The sequence below is a fragment of the Corvus cornix genome, chromosome 3 (assembly GCF_000738735.6).
Source record: "Corvus cornix cornix isolate S_Up_H32 chromosome 3, ASM73873v5, whole genome shotgun sequence".
Classification (NCBI taxonomy): domain Eukaryota; kingdom Metazoa; phylum Chordata; class Aves; order Passeriformes; family Corvidae; genus Corvus; species Corvus cornix.
The window spans coordinates 79,206,097-79,226,688 of NC_047056.1; the positions used below are offsets into that span (position 1 = coordinate 79,206,097).

General features: G+C 42.0%; 1 protein-coding gene and 1 long non-coding RNA gene across 2 annotated transcripts; both read left to right on the plus strand.

Annotated features, from left to right (window-relative positions):
- Positions 1 to 1,970: 1,970 nt before the first annotated feature.
- Positions 1,971 to 7,053, plus strand: CGA (glycoprotein hormones, alpha polypeptide). The gene is made up of 4 exons (XM_010404527.3): positions 1,971 to 2,075; positions 3,945 to 4,051; positions 4,989 to 5,173; positions 6,645 to 7,053. The coding sequence occupies exons 2-4, from the start codon at positions 3,952 to 3,954 to the stop codon at positions 6,720 to 6,722; spliced, it is 363 nt and encodes a 120-aa protein (XP_010402829.1). The 5' UTR covers positions 1,971 to 2,075; positions 3,945 to 3,951; the 3' UTR covers positions 6,723 to 7,053.
- An 8,108-nt stretch (positions 7,054 to 15,161) lies between these two features.
- On the plus strand, positions 15,162 to 19,937 carry LOC120411607. Its single transcript, XR_005604044.1, has 3 exons — positions 15,162 to 17,387; positions 18,029 to 18,195; positions 19,236 to 19,937. It is a non-coding gene; the product is annotated as an uncharacterized LOC120411607 (long non-coding RNA).
- Positions 19,938 to 20,592: the final 655 nt, after the last annotated feature.

Sequence of the window (20,592 nt, forward strand, 5' to 3'; positions counted from 1 at the left end):
GCCAGACAAGCTTACAGGTGCAGAAATCTGTCTTCAATTGCAAAACAAAAGCCATTTTCAAGCCAAGTGTAGGCTGGGGACAATTGTCTTGAGTTTAACTTTGTTACAGTGATGAGTTGAACAAATGGAAGAGAAAAAGGTGTCTGACACCTTGAAGCAGATGAGGTTGTTAGTGAAGGCAGAGGTGATAAAGGTTTGCGATAAATGTGTCTGAAATAGCAAATGGAGTCTGGGGGTGTTGCTGTTATTAAAAAGAGAGTCAGGGCGAAGGAGAAGAAAACAGCAGAAATCTACAGAGGTGCAATTCACCAAATCCAACTATACAATAAACATTTTGTAAGAGACCGATTGTTTTGCAAATAAAAGCCTCATTTTCATAGGAACATGAGAAGCTGCAGGGGGTCTCTTTCAGTATCCCATCTTCAATGTGTGACACAAAGGAGGTGCTTAAAAGGTAATTTTAAGCCTTTGGATGTTTTGGAATTTTTTGAAGCTATAAAACATTTGTAAATCTCTCTGGGTAGGACAGTGAGCAGTCTAAGGTAGCTACCCTGGGCTCTCAATGATGAAAAATAGGCACACGGTAAAAGTGGCATAATCTTGTACTGAAATAGATGTTTAGGGCTGTTTCTCTCCACTCTTGGTAAGGGCAATCCAGAGTGAGTGACTAGGGTTTGGGCAGTTAACTTCTGACATCTGAAGTGAACCTCTCTCAAGTCTCCCACACTTGGAAACAGAGCAGGGTCTTGAGCACCAACCCAAGGCTGTCTGCATTTCCAGGGGCTGTTCCCAAGAGGGTGGGAATGAATGTTGTCCTCCCCTTTGAGAAGAGGAAGGGAAGCCCTGCTGGACTGCTTGGCCTCAGTGCCAGAAGGCAGAGTAAGACCCGTCTTATTTAGCCAGCATCAACAGAGACTCTGTCACTTGAAACTGAGGACTTAGAAGTCTCTATGCCTTGAAAGCTGCGCTCTGATGCAGTTTTCAGAAGCACCTCCATTGCATTAGTTTTATTCTAAAAACAAGATAAGATCCTCCCAGAAATCTTAACTTTATAAAGGTGATTCTTCTATATTTCTATGCTTATCCATGCATTCATTTTCTGGGCATTAAATTCAAGTTGAGGATTCACGAACTAACATCTCTTCTAAATGTTTGCATGTGTCACTGTTGTTCTTTACTTTGTATTCTCTGCTAAAACAACGCCGTTTCTATAGTAGTGTTTTATGACGGTTTTTAAAATAATTGTCGGGGTTTGACGCTGTGTTTTTGTCGCTGGCCACGTGGTCCCCGCCAGCGCCGCACGGGCGGCCCCGGCCCCGGGAGGGCTCCGGCTGCGCGCCCCCCGGCAGCCCCTGCCAGGATGGGCCCCGGCAGCCGCCTCACCACCCCTCGGGAGAAAAAAAAGGAAACTTCCCGCGGTTTTTCCTTTCTCTGCTATGTCATCACAGAGGGGTTACCCACTTGTCTAATTGGGCAGACAGTATGTCCATCGCCAGAGGTTTCAGGGAGTGCCTCTGCTGGACACAGTAGAAGTTTTGGGGAGCTTTTCTGTCAGAAGCAGCCTCCGTGTCTTCCTCCATCCACACTAGAAGTCCAGGTTGTGTTAAACTTACACAATAATATTCCCCAGTTTAAAAAGAAGTGTTAGAAAACATTAGTATTTTGTTCTTTTTTGAAAATGAGCTTCTGTTCACTGAAAACTGCAGCAAAAAAATGGATGTTCAGTGTTTGAGTTCCCCAGGAAACTCATACATCACTGACTTTGTGCTCTCAATCTGACCTTTCTTTCATTATATAAGACAAAAAAATAATCCTTATGAAAGTCAGGTTGAAGATAAGATCAGCATGGTGGGCTGGTAATTACATAAAGTGATGTTCAGTCATTAGAGGAAATGTACAGTTGATCCAACGGCTTAGATGTGGGTGAGGAATATGATCTAGCTTTTACTGGTATAAAAGAAAGATGCAACTTTTTCATACATCAGTTTTGGGAACTTACATCCAAGCATCAAGGACAGCTCATCTTCAAACATCGTCCTGCAGTTTCTCTGATTTGTTCTTGTCGAACAAGGAAGGTAATATATTTTTATTTTTTCATTACTGTTACAGAGGGACAATTGCATATGTTTTGACGTTCTCTTTTCCTTCTTTCAAAAAGTTTTCTTCTCCTTCCATTCTGTCGAAGTTTTTGCTTTGAACATTAATTTAAAAGTTGCTTTGGAACTAAAACATCAGTGCTTAGGGTTAAGCTAACTTTGTAAGTAAGAGAAAATGAGGGTCTAGAAATAGATTGCAGCTAAACGTTGATAATTTTTGATTTCTGATTGGGTCCCAAACTTCTTAATTAGTAACTTTGTGTTTTTCTCCTGCTCAATGGTGGCAATTGCTGTCAAATATCAAACATTACACAACCTATGGTATTAGCACATCTCTTGGAGTCCTTAACACAAAAAGACAAGATATTGTAAATAATGAGGTGAGATTTTACTTCACGGGAAAGATTTAAAATTACTATCTTTCCAAAGAACTCCTGAAATTCAGGCATTATATATTGTTCCAGTAGCTTAAGAAAGATAATATTTAATAGAACAAAGTAGAAGCTTCCTTGGAGTTGATGGTGAGATGAGTGGTGAGAACATTAACTGGATTAACAGCATGGCCACAGTCAGAAAATTTAAGTAAGACCATCAGACAAAACAGCTGTTGCCTTGGAAAAGAAGAGAAGATCACATCTGCGGTTTGTTGGCAGGCCTCTTTGGTGGTTTTGGTATGAGCCTGACAATCTGACTCAATAGAGGAAGTGCAAAACTGCAATTTCAATTTGCCTTTTGGTTAATGTAATGTAAAAAACTTCCCTCTGGGATTCCCTTGAGACCTTGCAGTGTACCAAATTATAGCATTATGTCTTCTTGGAAGAATTAGGATGAAGGATGCCACAGTGCCTTCAGCAAAAAACATGAAACAATCTGTCTAGGGTTGGGTGTTATTCCTGTGGCTGGCTTCTTTTATTGCAGCCACTGGAGCATTTAGGCTACCAAAAGGCTTGGGATGATGTAGAAACAGATCATTTGGAAAAGTCTGTTTCAGTGCAGGAAAGTCTGCCAGCAGTCACACCCCCTCTGAGGGATTGCAAAGAGGATATACAGAAGACAATCTTTTAAAGAGCGCTTTATTTTCTGGAGGGAGGGATCCAGCCAATCCACTCAGTGTGGCTCCATAGATGCTGTGAGCTCAGTTCAGTTCCCAAAATGTTTGGCAGGACCACAAGAGGTTGTGGATCTAAATAGTGTGAAGGACCACCTTTCTCCTGCAGACACAGCTTACTCTTGTTGAAGGAACAGGTCACAGAAGGCTGGCACCTGCTTCTCAGGAACCTGACAGCCATGTTCAATGCTTCCGAAGCTTTCAGTAAAAGTGCAAGCAGAGACGGATAACCACAGGCTGCATAGAGCCTGTATGCATACCTGCATACATACATTGAACTGGCTTTTGGATACCTCTTCTGAGTGCTTATTTCCAGTGCTTCCAAAATTGTTGCCATTGTTTTTTCTTCCTGATCATTATTGGCCACTTTTAATTCCTTTATCCTCTGTTTTCTGCCCGGGTGAACTGACTCACTGGACAGGTGGGAGGGAGGAGGTGAAGTTACTTGTACCCAGCACCCAGCCTTACCACCTGGTAACTGCCACCATATCAACCTCTTAGCCATTCTGCTTAGCTGGCTTTCAGATCATTCTCTTTCCTCTGTTTCTTTTTCTCTCATAATTACGAAGATGCTTGTTTTTCCATTGCCTTTGTTCATTGCACTGGAAAGCATTGCATATGAGTCTTGCTCATAAACTTTGTTTCTTTCCACTTTAGTAACTGCTGTGAGGCAGGGGCCATGTTCTTTTCATCCTGGCTTTGGCCTCAGCCTTCAAAAATATGTGTATTTGTGTTTCCAGACAGATCATGGATTGCTATGGGAAGTATGCAGCTGTCACATTGACCATTTTTTCTGTATTTCTACATCTTCTTCATACTTTCCCAGATGAAGAGTTTCTCATGCAGGGTAAGCTGCTTTCAGCATTCAGAAATAGAACTATTATAAAGACTATTAATTAAATTTCCATGTTTTATAAATGTGGTCATAAATTTTATCATTCAGTTGCATTTATTGACAAGGAGGGTGTAATAAATCAAGATAATTTCACTATGAGCATGCTTCCTATTTCTTCCCTAAACGTAATTTCTCCAAGCCAAGGATGTCCCAGATGACCATGCCCTCAAGTTGTTGTGGGTAACCTTAATCCTTGAAACACTATCGAATAGAAACATTTGGTTTCTTCTACTACTGCAATATCTATGACAATGTAACATTAGGAACAGCAGAACCACACCTTCTCTTCATAACGTGCGGAAGGTTTTTCCTCTGTAGAGCCCCGAATATGGGATGCTGGTGGTGTAGCATTCTATAAAAGAAGCATGTTAGATTTTAAGGGTATTTTGGAGGTCGCAGGGGTTTTTGTTTAGCCTCAAATAAAATATAGAAAAATGTGATCTAGAAAAATCTTGGTATCATCAAACATTTAAAAAACTCTCAATAACATCTTACCTGAAAATAGGCAATGTTTAAGAATCACTACAAATCCTGTTGGTGCTTTTAACTATGTACAGCTAGTAGGAAGTTTTCTAGGGATAGCTAATGCTGTAGACATAGAAACAAACCTTCAGAATTAACAACAAAACTGAAAAGAAAACCAGAAGAGATACAGTAGTGCTTGTGGTTTATATGGAAAGCCACAGCCTAGTTTTACAGCTGGTGCATGTTGCAGTTGAAAAAACCTAAAGAGGAGAGCTTTGGTGGCTGTGCTTTTCTGTTGTGCAGACATCAAGCAGCAGAGTGTGACTTTTGCTTCCTCTTATGGCCTGTACTTTCCCTTTCTTTTTGAAAATGAAAATACAGCTGGAAACCAAGTAAAATTCTCTTCCTTATATTTTTATGGCAGGTTGTCCAGAGTGCAAACTAGGGGAGAACAGATTCTTTTCCAAGCCAGGAGCACCCATTTACCAGTGCACTGGGTGCTGTTTCTCCCGTGCCTATCCCACTCCAGTGAGGTCTAAGAAGACCATGCTTGTTCCAAAAGACATTACATCAGAAGCAACATGCTGTGTAGCGAAGGCTTTTACCAAGGTGAGGGTGAGAATGAGATCTGCTTAAGCTTCATTAAGGATGCAATATTAAGCTGAAGCAGTGAATAATAAAGAATACGGTTTTGCTGGAGAACACTGGAGAACAATTTGAGGGAAGTATCCTTGGCATTTATTTCCTTTGTGCTTTGGTTCTTTCTTTTTTCTAAAGAGGAAATTAAAGCATCAATGAGTAGCAAGTCTGATATTCAGCTGGGATGAGGAAATTGGTGCAGTGCCACTGAATTCTATGATACTACTTTGTCTCATGATACTTGCAGCTCTGGTGGTTGACTTGGCCCAGTATTTTCAGTCTCCTGGATGTGCACCCTCCCCTTAAGTGCTGTGCAGTGTGTATTTGATTTTAATAAGTAAATTGCCTTGTTTCTTTCCTGCACAGACAGGAGTTCTCTGGGAAGGTGTCTGGTCAATACTATCAATTACATATATGGGAATGAGGGACCAAAACCATCTGTGCTTGTTAGATTAATTGGGATTGTGTTTTACTTTTAATAGTATAACCAAGAGGGAACTATAAAAGTGTGCAAGTACTGTGAGAACTTAACATTCATCTGGAAGTTTCTTTTAAAGAGAGATTCTTCTAAATCTGGTTGTTTTGGGAATGATTCTGCTCCAAGTAAAGAAACCTCAGGTGTTACGTTATAAATGTTGAACTAGTTGAAACAAGCTAAGGTGTCTATCCTAAGGTGACCTGAATCAGGCTTATTAAATGTGTCAACTAGAGGTTCAGCTGAGTTACCCACTCACAGATTTGGTGCATTTGAAATACCTCAGGGTACTGAAGTCGTATGCCTGTGGCTGGCAGACACAGAACCCATGAAAGAGCTTCTAGAGTGACAGCTGGAGGCTTGGTGAGATCCCCAATGACCCCTGGAATGGCAATTGACAGCTCAGTGGGTGCAGCTGAAGAGAGCACTGGGGCTCCATTGGCTGTGATGAAAGCCAGATACCTGCCTTTAAACTATGCTGAACCCATCCTGACTCTTCACCTGAGGAGAACATAGATCTTATTCTACATTGACAGTGCTATACTTGCCCATAGGCAGCAGCTAGAATTTGGTTGAGGTTAAGTATAAAGGTGACTCATTGTGTTTGTGGCCTTTGTTTTTGTAATTCCCGTGTGATGTATTTTAAGGACACTTTCTGATTTTCCATAGATTGGTTGCTTGACACTTTTGGAAAATTAGACACTTTAAGAAGTGTCCAAATTAAAGAACAGCAAATTATGTCACTATGCATGTCACTACTGAAAACCTTCACTTTACAGCTCCAAAAAGAGCGATGATGCAGCTTCATAGGTTGGTGTTGAGGTCATTCTAGTACAGGTACCCCAAAGGTCCTGTGTACTTTGTGGTTAAGAAAAAGTTTTCAGACATATTTTACTTGACAATGCTGTTTTTACTGTGCAGCTAATCCTAATTATTTGTTATATGTGTGTGCTTTCTTTTTTTAAGATTACCCTTAAGGACAATGTGAAGATAGAGAACCATACAGATTGTCACTGCAGTACCTGCTACTATCATAAATCCTAAAGCCTGTCCCTTTGTTAATGATCAAGGACAACGGTGAATGGAACATTTGTTTTTCTGCTTTTATAGCGCCACAGCGTAAAACCTTATGTTTTCTGGTAAAGACACTGGGTAGACCTTTGGATAAGATAGATGGCTATTTTATTTCCTCTTTGCTTCTTCATGCATTTAAGTAAGTTTAATTATTTCCATTACGGATAAAATACAGCACTTGCATGACCAAACACTCGATCTATTTTTAAAATAAACTGTCAGTTAAATCATCAGTGTTTATTGAGGAAAAATGGTGATTTATTAGCTTAACAGACAAATAAAGATTCTGATGCAATTAAAATTTCTAGGTTTTTTTTATGGGAGAGAGAGGGAAGAAGGAAGGGAGGGATGGGAAGCTGAACAGAACAAGAATTATTTTCCCCTTATTCTCTTAGTGATCAGATTTTTTAAGATGCAACATATTGTTTCTCCTGCTTCTCTTCCATTTTTATTTTACCTTATGGGCAGAAAGTATAGCAGTGTATCATCTATGCACAGTACTCTGTCTTTCTGTGCCATCTTTTATTTTTCTCTGAATTTAATCTCCTCCCATGTAGATAGGCAAATGATGCAAAATCAAACATTATAAAGAATTTTTGTACATTTTCATGTAGCAATGGTGGAATAGAGAAGTCATACAACAGTATTAGCTGTTTAAGCTGCTTACCTTTTGTTTGTCTTCAGGAAGGCATAGGGCTTTAGTAATTCCCAAATGCCTTGTGCTAGACCAATGTATACAAATGGAAAGTCGGGAATGTGTTAGGTGAGAAGAGGACCACAGAACACGTACTTATAACACCTGACATTAGTATCAAAAACTTGTTCAGTTGTAGTGGGTTGCATTGGGGTCTCTGGGGGAAGTGCTTGCAGGTCTGAAGCCTGCCCATGGGAACTGAAGTGAATGCATTCCCTTGCTCTTCATCCTAATTTTTGGGGTGATAACTTCATCCTTGCTACGGTCACTGGCTACAAGGGTTTAAATGTGCTGACTCAAAAAGCCTCAGATGTATTTGTGGGGGATTTTCCTGCAGTAGAAGCTGTGAGGATAGCAGCAAGGGATTCCAATGGGGATAGGGAAGACTTACAGGAGTGAAGCTGTGAACGTGGCTGGGACATGGCCATGGCTGATACCTGTGCCGATGCCAAATGACTGAAGTAGTTGAGTCGGGTCCCCAGAGCTAAGTTGTGATGGGGCACTTGAGGAGCTGAAGATCGGCTTCTAATGGTCGTTTAACTCTTCTTCGGCTTCTAATTATCACCCACCCTTCTGCCTCTTGGAGTGCAAATTCAGTGTTGTTTCCTAAGAATACAATCATGAGGCTTTGTGGGGAAGAAAAGACTTTTCATATGTGGAGGAGATGAGGTTCTTAGAGAAGCCAGTATTCAGTGTATGTTCAGTAAACCTTACTAGCCTGATCTCCATGCCTTAACTCCCTCCTATGTCCTAACTTCTCCGTGCGGTTCCTGGGAGATGTTTTGCCTGACTTGGTCTTGAAAAAAACCGAATCTGCCAAGGAGACTGATTTCGTTGCTTCACTGTTCTTACTACGCTGGAAAATTTCAATTTTCTGGAAAGCTTTTCCCTTAGTGTTTTATCTAAGTCTCATTTGTTTCCATGTTACTTTTGGTCAGAGGAGAGAAAGTTCACTAGGGTGGTCTTTTAGGATTAGTTTAGTAACACCAGCAGCACAGGTTTTCAGGATGAGAAGTCTAATTTCTCATTCTGGATCATCACTCAAAACATTATGGGAATACATGTCAAGCAGCTGCTGTAGCTGACTCACAATTCGAAGCTGCTGTACAGTTTTATTAAACGTGATTGATGTGGCTACTTTTGCAGGAAAGACAGGTCCTACCTGGGATTCCTGGGCAATGAGAGAGGAGTGATTTGAAGCTGCAGCATGATTACCTTCGAGAATGGGAATGGTACTGAATTTTTTCTTAACTTTGACAGGACTGAAAGGGAGAGCGGGGAAACACATTTCCTGAAGTTTGCTTGCAGGAGTGAGGTGCCTTTTTGTGTTGCCAACCTTCTTGAATGACATCTTACTCAAGTGATCTCCTCCGGCAGTATGGAGTACTATGCTTGTGCTGCCCACAATAGCAGCAAAATAAACTTTTGTTTGTAACTTCTGAATCAACTTCCATATTTCGCATTGTAAAACCATAGAAGTACCAATTAGAGTGAAATCCATGCTTTAAAAAAAAAAACCAAAACCAAACATGCTCTAGCCCTGTGTCCTGCTAGGATGCCTGGCGTTTTTTCAGCAGCTTTTCCCCTCTTGCTTGTACCAAGCCTTTTAGTTGTGAGCTCCTCAACTCATGGATCCCCCCTCCCCCTCAGGCGACCTCAGGCACCAAGAGCTTGCAAAGTGTGTATTGTGAGGCTGTGTGGAATGGGGCAGCATCTGCCTCTTTAAGTTACCTGGCTCTAACTTTTCAGTTTAGAAATAGCATCACATAACAAGGGATAGGGTAAGCACGCAGATAAACAAACTTATCAGCAGGTGGTAAAGGAAACAAGAAGACAGAAACCAGACTTCTTCAGCCACTGGTTGATGGGCCATTAGGGCTGGCCCTCGGGCACCGCGGCGGGGGGGCATCCTGGGCTTCCTAAGCGATGGGAAGGGGGAATGAGGCTGCTCTCGGTGCCATGGGTGTTTGGGGAGTGGGCAAAACTTTGTATCCCATGTGTGAGTGCTGCAAGGCCTGAGTGCTAGCAACTGCAGATGGAACCCATAGATCTTGGTGACAACAACTAGAGAGATTAATATGCCAGAGACCAGCATGATAAGGTCAGGGCAGACCTTATCAATCTCTACAACTACCTAAATGGAGGTTGTAGCCAGGTGGGGGTCTGTCTCTTCTCCCAAGAAACAGGTGATAGGACATGAGGTAGTGGCCTTAAGTTGCAGCAGGGGAGGTTTAGATTGAATACTAGGAAACATTTCTTCACAGAAAGGGTTGTTAAGTGGTTAAAGGGTTGGAACAGGCTGCCCAGAGAGTGGTGGAGTCACCAGCCCTGGAGGTATTTAAAAGATGCCTAAATGTGACACTTAGGGACGTGATTAAGTAGTGGACTTGGCAGGGCTGGGTTAATGGTTAGATTAGATGATCTTAAAGATCTTTTCTATCTGAAATGATTCTATCATTCTAAAAGGGAACAGTCATAATCTGGGATGAAATTATTTTCTGCTAGACACAAGGGTTGTCCCAGTTGGAGGGACAGTGGATAGGTCAAGTTGTCAGCAACTGGAGGGACCAGGATGTATATTTATGTGGGAGAGCTCTAAATATTAGCACCTGTAAATACCAAAATGTGCTTATTTTTCCCACAGTTAATTTAATCCTGTATGCACAGGTATGTGTAATTGTATGACAAATTTTAAGCTGGACTAATTTATGAGCAGGAAGAAGTCTGAATCTGGAAGAACTCAAGGTCTGAGGTCATGCTGGATAAGGCGGCACAGGGTCTGGGCATGGGTGGACAGAGAAGCTGTGCTAATATTCAAGGAATCCTTGAATGTGGAGAGGTTTATGACACAAATGTGTGGTCCACACATTTTCTTGCTAGAAAACTTCAAGCTGGACTGTCTGGAGAGTAGGAGGAGACCCACTTACTGGGTAAGGGAGCCAGGCATGGGTATTAGAGGGCTTTACAAGCTGGGCTGATATTCAAGGATCTGTGAATGTAACTGCACTTGTGAATCTAGAAAGCGAGGACATGTTCTCATAGAGGATTTAAATCCTTGTCATGTGGAGAGGAAGAGGGTGAGGGTTGTTGGTGTTTATGTGTGGCTGAAGGCAGTGGTCTGTTGGGTAATCTCCATGTGCACGGTTGTTCTCTGTGCACTTCTCTTGGACAGATGCTTAGCTTTGCTGCTGGACAAACCTGCACACAAGGACAGGAGCTGTGTCCAACAGACTGGGGTGGAGAGTTCTTATGTGCCCACAGCTGGGCTGCACCAGTCAGCCTGGAGAGATCCCTGGGTCCTGGAGTCCACCAGATTCAGCAGCCAACCTTTACATCTTTAGCATGTATTATCCAAATACATTTTTTTTGGTCATTGTAGCTGTCACAATGAGGTCAGAATGTGTTTGTTTATATTTGAAAGTAAGTGCAAAAACCCAGGCCATAGTTGGAAGAATGGTAATGGTAGGTCAGTGGGCCCACTTACAGTCAGGACTAGGAAAAACAATGCTACATGTTTTTAGGAAGCTAATACAATTGACCATAATAGAGAATAAATGGGATATGAATAGGAATATATACTGGAAGTCTATCTAGGTTTATATTTGTAGGGATTAAATACCATATTTACAGTAAAAAACAGGAAAAACGACGATACAGTTTCCTTGTATTATAAAATGGCTGAAGTAGAGGCTTGATTGGTCATATATATTCAAGAGGGCATGGACAGACAATGTCATAAAATCAGAAGAAAAACTAATCCCTTGTTTACACAGATAGCCAATGTACATGTTCTATATTTTAGGAACAGTGTATTTATGCATGGAGATAAAATGAAGCCTTTATCAGTGTGGTTTAAAAGTAACAATGAATCAGTCAGACTGATACTGTGGATTAAAGATGCTGAAGACCAAGCAGGCTGAAGATAAAAATGATGTGTTTTTGCTGTCACAGTGACCTATATTGTATTGGTTTAACACAGACTGGTTTTTGGTGGGGGCAGGAGAAAAGCTGCTCAAAACGTCTCTGTCTGGCACAGACCCAATCGCTGAGGCTCTGACGCTGGGCAGGTTACCAGCCCAATGAGAGGAGCTGGTAATGCCCCTGTGATGACATATTTAAGGAAGGAAAAACTGCGGGAAGCTCTCCTTCTTCTCCTGAGGGGTGATGAGGTGGCTGTCAGGACCCATCCTGGTGGGGGCTGCCGGGGCCTGTGCAGCCAGAGCCCTGCTGAGGCCGGGACTGTGCGGCTGGGGCCTTTCTGAGGCCGGGGCTGGCCGTGCGGTGCTGGCAAGGACCATGTGGCCAGCAGAGAGAGATATGGTGAGCAATTCCCAGATGTGGAGCCCAGATGAGATCAACCTCTCAACTGCAACTTACAGACACCAACTTTCTTCCAAGTCAGAGAAAAGGAAAAGTGAGGACACGTGAGGAGAACCAACATGGTGGCACCGAGGTCAGTGAAAGAAAAGGAGAGGGAAGAACTGCTCCAAGCGCCGGAGCTGAGATTCTCCTGCAAGCCGTGGTGAGGACTATAATACAACAAACTGTTTCCCTGTAATTCATGAGGAGCACAGGGGGGTGCAGAGATCCGTGTGCAGCCCATGAGGAAGAGTACTCACGCTGGAGCGCATGGATACTGAAAAGCTGTAATCTAGTGAGGAACTCAGACAGAGAGAGATGAACCTTGCTTTTAGAGCTAGAGGAAGAGAGCCTTCGCTTCCAAACTAGAACAGCTCATCCTTGAAAGACTAAACCCCATGAACTAAAGTGAGCCCTGCTAGGGAGTTCTGGGAGGACTGCTTGGCCTGTGGGAGGGACTCACGCTGCAGCAGGTTCGGGCGGGACTGCTGCTTGTGGAAGTTAAAACCACACTAGGAAGGTTCACAGAGAGCTATCTCCTGTGGGAAGGATCCCACGGCACAGCAGAAGAAACTCTTTTCCTTAAACAAACTGAAGAAAGACTTTTAAGAAGTGAAATACTGACCAAAACCCCATGTTTTGTTTCCTTGTGTGGTTGGTAGAAAGAGGGAGGGACTGGGAAAGAAAGGTGTTCTGAAGGTTTGCTTTGGTTCTCATTAGCCTTTTTACTTTTAATTCTGCTAATAATAAATCTTTATACTGTTTAAGTCTTGAACCTGTTTTGCCTTAAAGTGGTTTTTTTTTTTTCAATAACCCTTATCTCAATTCATGAAAATGAAGTTTTCAATTCCCCCTCCTCTGCTCAGGTATAGCAGAGGAAAATAAGTAGATGATTTTCTCATGGGTGCCTGGCGCTTTGCCAGTGTCAAACCACGACATATATAAACTTATATCACCATAGTCCTAATAACAACTTCATTTTGTGAAGTGAGGCTTGATTTCCTGACTATCTGTGCCACGTCTCATTGAAGATCCATTTTGCTCAGCAAACCCCTCTCTCTCCTGCCTGGTGGTCCTGTCAGGTGCCCTCCCAAGCTGCTGCAGAGCCATTATCCAGAGCCAGGGCTTCTGTTTGTCCATCCAGCATGTTTTCTTAGGGGTGCTACCAACTTCTTTTTAGCCAAATCCCAATTTTTGTATTCTGCCATTAGTAAGTGTTCATTTTCACAGATCTGCTAAGACCTTCCAAGGGCTGAGGTCATTACCCATCATCCAAAAATGCTCAAAACTGACCAGAGGGTTAAACAGTTGCTGAGGAGCAGCTATCAGACACCTGTGTGGACAGACAGACAGTGTGAGGGCCTCCCTAATTCCAGGTGCCAGGCTGAAAAACCTTCCAATGATTCAAGGTACTGTGATTTCCAGTCCACAGCTGGTGAGAGCAGAAGGGTGTCTTCTTGGCAGAAAGATAAAGCTTTCAAGCTGTGAGGATTTTAATGAATTGACATTTCAGTCCAGATCTCTTACTCGAGCAAGCCTGAGAAGCTCCAAGTGAGCAGTCCTTTTCTCTCCCTGTCACCCTACCTAAAAGGTGTATTTTAATAATGGTGAGGGGGAAAGACATTATCCCAGGGCTTGTTTTGGAAAAGCAAGGCCTATGTGTCTCCCTTTTTCAGCTGGGCAAAAGCTCCTTACTAACTTGAAATTCACTTAGATATATTCATATATAGCAGGAGTCTCTTGCAGTGGAGGGAAGGGCATCAATGAAGATTGCCATGAAAAAAGATTGATTTGAAGATGATGCCAGGAAACTTGTAAACTCACTTGGTGATGAAATAAAACTAACAGTTAATCAGGTGTCTGTTAGAGCAGGTGTCTGGAGGATTTTGCCATTCAAGGGGTTTCCCTGTTGCTCTGCAGTTTCCCATGTCTCTGACATATGTTAACCCAGCACTTGGCCTGCTGTCAGGTTGGAGTAAGATGCCATCTCATTATCTGCACACTTGTAAGCAGCAAATCTAGCAGTTACTGCTCTGCCAAACCGTTCTGGATGTGGAGGTATGAGAGAAACCACTATTCTTTTGGTTGAAGCAAACAAAAAGCCAGGAAACTTGCTTTGGGAGAAGACTTCAGCTCAGTGTAATGTCTTGAGAACTTGGGGTTTATTGATTTGATAATTTGCTTTTAAAACAATCTTTCTCCATAATTTTGATGGTCTAAAAGCATAAGAAACATCTTTCAGGTCAAGTCAATCATCCTTCTAGCCCAAGCACTCAGTTTCTGACTCTGACAGTATGAGATGCTGTTTATGGGAGCAAAAGAGTCTGGCCATTTCTTGCAGTTGGTTTCCCTTGTGCCGCTCTCACAGTAACACAGAATCACTCCCTCGTGTGCCAGTATCCACACTGGTTTACTGGGGGTGCTAGGGGTTACACCTCTGCTTTGTTCTTTTTGTATCTATCCATGCACTTACTTTGTATTAATATGTCCACTCTGGTTTGAACCTGCTGATATTATGTGCCTTCATAACTTCCTGTCACAATAAGTTGAAGAAGTATGAAAAGTACTTACTCTATTTTAAGCTGATTTCCTAGATACTGCCTTAATTATTTTGTAATACTCAACTGTTCCTGTTCTCAGCATTGTCCTCTCTGTTACAAAGACCCCAGCATTTTTAGGGTTTTCCTTGGAGGCAGCCGCTTGATCATTTTGGTTGTTTTTTCCATACCTGCTTTAACTCTACTTCACCCTTCCTGAGATGCAGAGAGCAGACCCCGACCTGTGCTCCAGTGTGGTTATACTGAAGTTACGTGTAGCAGCAAAATGATGCCCTCTGTCTTCTTCTGGTACCCTTTTTCAGGATACTGGTTTAGCTCTTATTGATGCAAATGTTACTAATGGTCATGCAATTACCCATCTCTTTTAAACATTAACTTAGAGACTTGTAAGACCCGGGATTTGTAAATAATGACTCTTAAGATCTTTTTTCTTACATGCTGCTTCCAGTTCTGCATTCAGCATCATCTGTGGTTTGGCTTATTTTTCCCTAAAAGCATTAATTTATATTTATATACTCTGAAGTTTATCTGACACCTGTTAGACCATTTTGGTTTGTTTGGTCTTTCTGGGGTTCTTTACATCAGCATAAACGTTAGCTGTCTGAAAGAGTTTCGTACAATCTATGAATTTGGAAATGTCACAGAGGATTTCCTGCTCTAGTTTTCTGATTAATATGTTGAGTAAAACTGATTCTTGAAAATAAAAGGTCCAAGTTAGCCTTACCCTTTGTTTCCTATCCTTTAGCTAGCTTTTACTTTGTAAAAGAAACCTTTTTTCCAACCTTGTGGCAACTTAAGCATCTTTAAAAAATCTCTTTAAGCATTATTTTGGCATGTCTCTGTTTTTTGCAGTATTATAATAGTAAAACACCCCAACTCTTAGTATCCAGTTCAAGCTGTCTCAAGCTGCTGCTTGACAGAGATTGAGCAATCTCCTGGTGGTTGCTAGGACTGCCTTTACCCAGCTGCTGGGTTTGGAGTCAGGCCTCCTTACAGCAGTCAGTTTCCACTTCTTGAAAACTTTGTTAGGGTGTTTTCTTTTGGATCAAGCCTAGCTATAGTTTGGCTCAGAGACAGCAAGGTTTGGACTTCCTACACCTCTGCATGGAAACAGCCTGGAAAAGAGTCAGTCCAGAAATAAAACCACTACTCCAGTCACAGCTTCTATCCTTGTTTCTCCTACTTTCAGAAATGACGATAGTAAGTCACTGCTAGCCTGTATGAACATGGTAACTTCTACCATGTGGTCACAGCTACAGGAATCAGTGTTCAAAGAGGAAAAGCCAACACACTCTATTTCCCTGTGTGGGTTTTTTTCTTTCCACTTTATTCCCCTTCATCATTGTCTGCCCATCTTCTTCATAGTGATACTCTAGTGAGTGCAAAGGCCCATCAGGTGTTATCCTCAGCAGACAGGGATGGAGAATGTTATTCCTTGTTCTCACTCCTTAACACAAGTGTATGCTTCTTAATTTAAGTAAGGTAAGGCCACATGAAGGCATGAGGGGAGAAAGATTTTTCTTTCCCCTGCAGGTTTTTGAGTTAGCTTGATTTGGAATAACTATGTTTTTACACGTGTTTGTTATTTTACTTCTTTTATGTCTTTGTACTAAGCAGTTCGTAATGTTCCTTTCATGCAAATATACTCCCAGAGGAGGATACAACAGCAAAGCAATTCTGAAAAGTCACCAAATAAATAAAAAGGCAAAACACTGAGCTGCGTGTTATTGGAAGACATAAGGGTGCACAGTTGCCTGAGAGCCCAGGGGAAACAGCTCCAGTTGATGGGGCCTCCAAGCACAAGAGCTGGAGGTAGAAGTCTGAAAGAGCTCTAAGCTAATGTTTAAAAGAGATGGGTAATTGCATGGCCATTAGTAACATTTGCAGCCATAAATGCAAAGATAATGGGAAGCATAAACAAATCCATTGCTCAAGAAGTAAGTTGGCCCTGTAGGCATTAGAAGGAATGGTTTTTTTATTGCTTTTTGGTCAGATCAAATACTTGTTTGTGATAGGTTTTATTATTTTTTTTTCATTTCCTTGGGCATGAGGCATTAACCATTGCTGGGGCAATGATACTGGGTTTCATAGTGAAACAATATTCCTAATAAGGATCTCTTCTAGTTTCTTAACATTACTGAATATTTTCTGTCCCAAGCAGAAGAGAAAACATAATTTTGCTCTAGATGTGTTATCTAGCAGTGGGGAGACTGAAAACCAGCAGAGTTTTCAGAATAATAAACATGGAGACAGCATGACGCTATTTACTATAACAACTTGCCTTTCTGTGTTCTTAAGTTTCCCCATCTTTAGGCAGCATCAGCCCAGTGGCTTTTTGTTGGTGCCATGGATGCAATAGATTTCTCTGAAGTGCCTGGGAAGAGAAAGCTGGTGACAATATTAATGAGTCTCGTGATTATGCTCTGGATCCATCCAGCAGTTTTGTTGCGGATCATCTCAAGGAGGAATTGAGTTCCTGGCTGTTGATCTGGGTGTAAGGGCTCTACAGGCACAAGGTGATGACCACAGAACAACATATCTCAGCGTCCGATGTGATTCTGGGTGTCCATGTGGCTGTGAGCCATAGTGTGGGTGATTAGGAAGTTTTTTCCTTTTTAGCTGCTTGATTAGAGAATGGCTATGGGACAAAGATAATGCTGGGATTCTTACATGAGGAATGTGTTGGATAGAACACAATGCCTTTGTTGTATACATAATCTCTGTTGAGAAATGATTATGTATTTGAACTGTGCTTTGTAGTTTCTAAAACCCAATTCACAATCAGTGTTTTGATACTTAGAGTTAAAACTCTGCCCTTGATGTTTCCTATTTCTTCTGTTTTCTATTACACTGTACTACTAAGCATCAAAAACATTGTTTCTGTTTTCTTCCACAGGAAGAAAAAAAGTTGTTCTGCTTTTCTTATTTTAAAACCTTGTTTCAATGGGCTGGGCAGAAAATCTTGTGCATGGTACATAGCAGTTTTAAGACTGATAACCACTCCACCCACTTGGACCTCTTCAGGTAACATAAAATAGACCTTACAGGAAGAGGGACAAGGTCTGTATCTGATAAGAGTCCTCTGAGCAGACTGCTATGAAAAAAGACCAGAAGATTGCTCCTTGAGAGCCTCTCCCTGCCCTCAAGCCTTGGTTTGAACAACAGTGCCCAGGCTGGGAGAACAAGGCTGTACAGGCAGCGCTGTTGTAACTCCACTATTTTCTTTTTAGGCCTCATAAGCTACATGTTATCATATATCATAGATCCAGAGAGCAACATGAGCCTCTCCAGAAAACCAGCAACCAAGCACCCCTAAAAGCTGTCTGTAGCTGGGTGCTAAGAGTCCGCCAGGCTGTTCTGAGGAGTGTACCCCACATGCAGCTGGGGATCTTCTCTAAACAAAGGACACATCTCTAGGGACATGAATATATGTATATAAACCATATAATATACAAATATATAACATGTAATATATGTTTATGTTAGATATTTATTAAATACTCTATTTTTTTTTTATGTGATACTTGAATACTACAGACATTCACTACAATAGGAAGATTAAGCCCCATCAATTTCTCTTTGCTGTGAAGTTGCCCTGTATAATAGCTGGAGAAGATCACATTTTAACTTGGGTATTCTCAGACCTCCCCCCTTTTTACCTGCAGGCACCTGTCCCCTGACCTAAATCCTCACCAGAAGGAAACGTATCCTGTTGCCATCATACTCCAAATGGAACTAAACTGCAGCAGAGCAAAGAGTCCTGAGCACATCACCACAAACACCGTGACCAGCAGTCCAGGCAGCACAGCCTGAGAAACGCAAGCACCTTTGGGTGAGTGAGGCCAGAACACCACCACCACCAGCCACATTCTCAGCAAGAGGCAGCAACACTGGTTTCCCAAGGCAGATTTAAAAAATTGAAGAGGAAACTAAAATTCATAGCTAGACTTCACAGCAAAAACTACAGACTTGGCAGCGACACTGGTTGCCCAGAATATCACAGCTTTTCCCGATGAGCTTTTTTGTTGCTTGTACTCTGTCTTTACACAGCAGAGGCCATGGCTCTGCCATCTCTCCTCTTCCAATTTTTTCTTTGTACCACAGAGGTGCAAACTGTGTTTTCCTTTGAAGGTGTTAACTGGTGAAACTCAGCAAATACTGCCTGCCTGAAGCGTGCTGTGTTCTTTCAGACCTGCAGAGATACTCGTCTGCTCCAGAGCTCACCTCTCATTCCCGGGCATGCCAGCTGGTGTGTAAAAGCAGCTGTCTCTCTGCAAACCCGACCCTACTCGCACTCCCAGACCCTTACGGCTACACCCCCACAAATACTGCTACCGCTGTGCCGGGCTCTTCTTATCTATAAGAGATGTCAATCTGTCTTTATTCTTAATGAGGCGGTGGAAGTGCAGGGCGGCTCAGGTGGGAAGGGGCCCCAGGGGGTCTCCAGCCCAGCCTCCTCTCAGCCGCTCAGCTGTGAGACGCGGTGGATTTAATGATGCTGCCTGGCGGTAGGACGGGGCTGAGCTTTAAGGAAGGAATACAAAGGCAGAAATGCTTTAAAGAGCTTTTTGTGTGTGCGGGTGTTGCACAACCAGGGCGTTGTGTCTGTGTAGACCCAAGGTCAAATTAATACATCTCACTTTTTCTCTCCCTGTTGGGTCCATATTGGGTAGGAAAAACACAAGACGCATCAAATTGTTTCCTGCCAACCTGTATTAATGTCGATGTAGACTGAGATGCCGACATATGACTTGGATTCTCCTAATTGGAATGCTGCTTTCAGATCTCCTGTTCCACATCCTACATGCATATTCAGTTTCGTCTCAGAGGAAAGCTCCTCTCTCCTCAGAAACTGTTTTTTTATCTTTCCAGATTTGTTTCCTTGGAACTTTGAAAGCATGAATATATTACAGAAGCATTACCAACAATCCAAAGGCTTTGGACGCTTTGTGTTTTAATTTTCCTTTGCTGCAGTTCCCGGTGTGAGTATTTATGGCCCTTGAATGCCATCCAGTGGTGGAAAAGCAGGGCATCTCCGAGCCTGCTGAGAAACAGCCTCCAGACACGGCAAGTTCACACGGAAAATTATTTTTACATTAAGAGCTTATCATTCTCATGCCCTATTTGTAGTGAAATCAGAAACCATAAAAATATATTTTATATGGCAGGGCACAGCGACAGAAAAGCCATCTGGCGTTTCACAGTTCTTTAAAATGTGAGACAGAAATAGACTGCATTTATAATTTGAATTATAATTGGCTTTAAAGCTCAAGCTTCAAACAACTGCAAGGGCTGACTTTTTCATCTTCATCATGATTTTTTAAGGCAGAATTTTCTCTTGGGGTTTGCTTGCTCAAGAGAACTAAAATGTGAGCTGCCATGGAGGGAGACAGCTTTGTTAACTATTTCCATGCAGGGCTTTGGAACAGCTGGGTGTTTTGGAAATTTGACATGCAGAGATTGCAAAATATGCCTTGTTGAGAGTACATTGTTACTTAAGTAACAGCACTTTCTGCCTTTCCTATGGTGTGGATTCAGTAAGTATTTGATTCTACGCAATTACAAAAACACAGACTGACGATAACAATGAAGACAGTTCAGCCTGTCAAATAAACAGCAGGTTTGTTTGGAAGTCAGAAATATATTTTGAAGGTTTTTTTTAATTAAAAAATCCAAAACAACAAACATATAGAATAAGAGCAGCTCTTCAAATAGTTATCATGGCTCAGTTCTGAAATCACAATTTAAAAAGTCACATTTTCACTGTTTTCTCTTCTCACACAGTTTCTGCTTTGTCCCACCACTGCCATTTAATGAGGGCAATATAGAATGAACAAAGAGGAAATGGCTGGAAAAACAGAAGAAAAAAATTTCAAAAAGCCACTCTAAAACAATAACAAAACCCCAACAATTCCTCGTTTTCTTATTTATTCTAACATGTAAGAGCCTCTTCTTTTTCCCTATCTCCACAAAACTGAATTTTTGTTCCTTTAAAATTCATTACATTTGGGGAAGTTTTTTTTATTTAAAATGGTTTCTGCCCAGTCACTTCTGATTTTCAGTGAGATTATTGCCAAGCCATGACTTCTTGCCCTCCAGTGGGATTCCCCACTTGCACCCTGAGGTGTGACTGGTTATGGTGCCTGGTGCTAAACAACCACAATAAAGGTCAGCCTTTGTCCCGAAGCCTCAGGCTTCCACGTGTACCATCCTCAGCAATTGCCCTGCA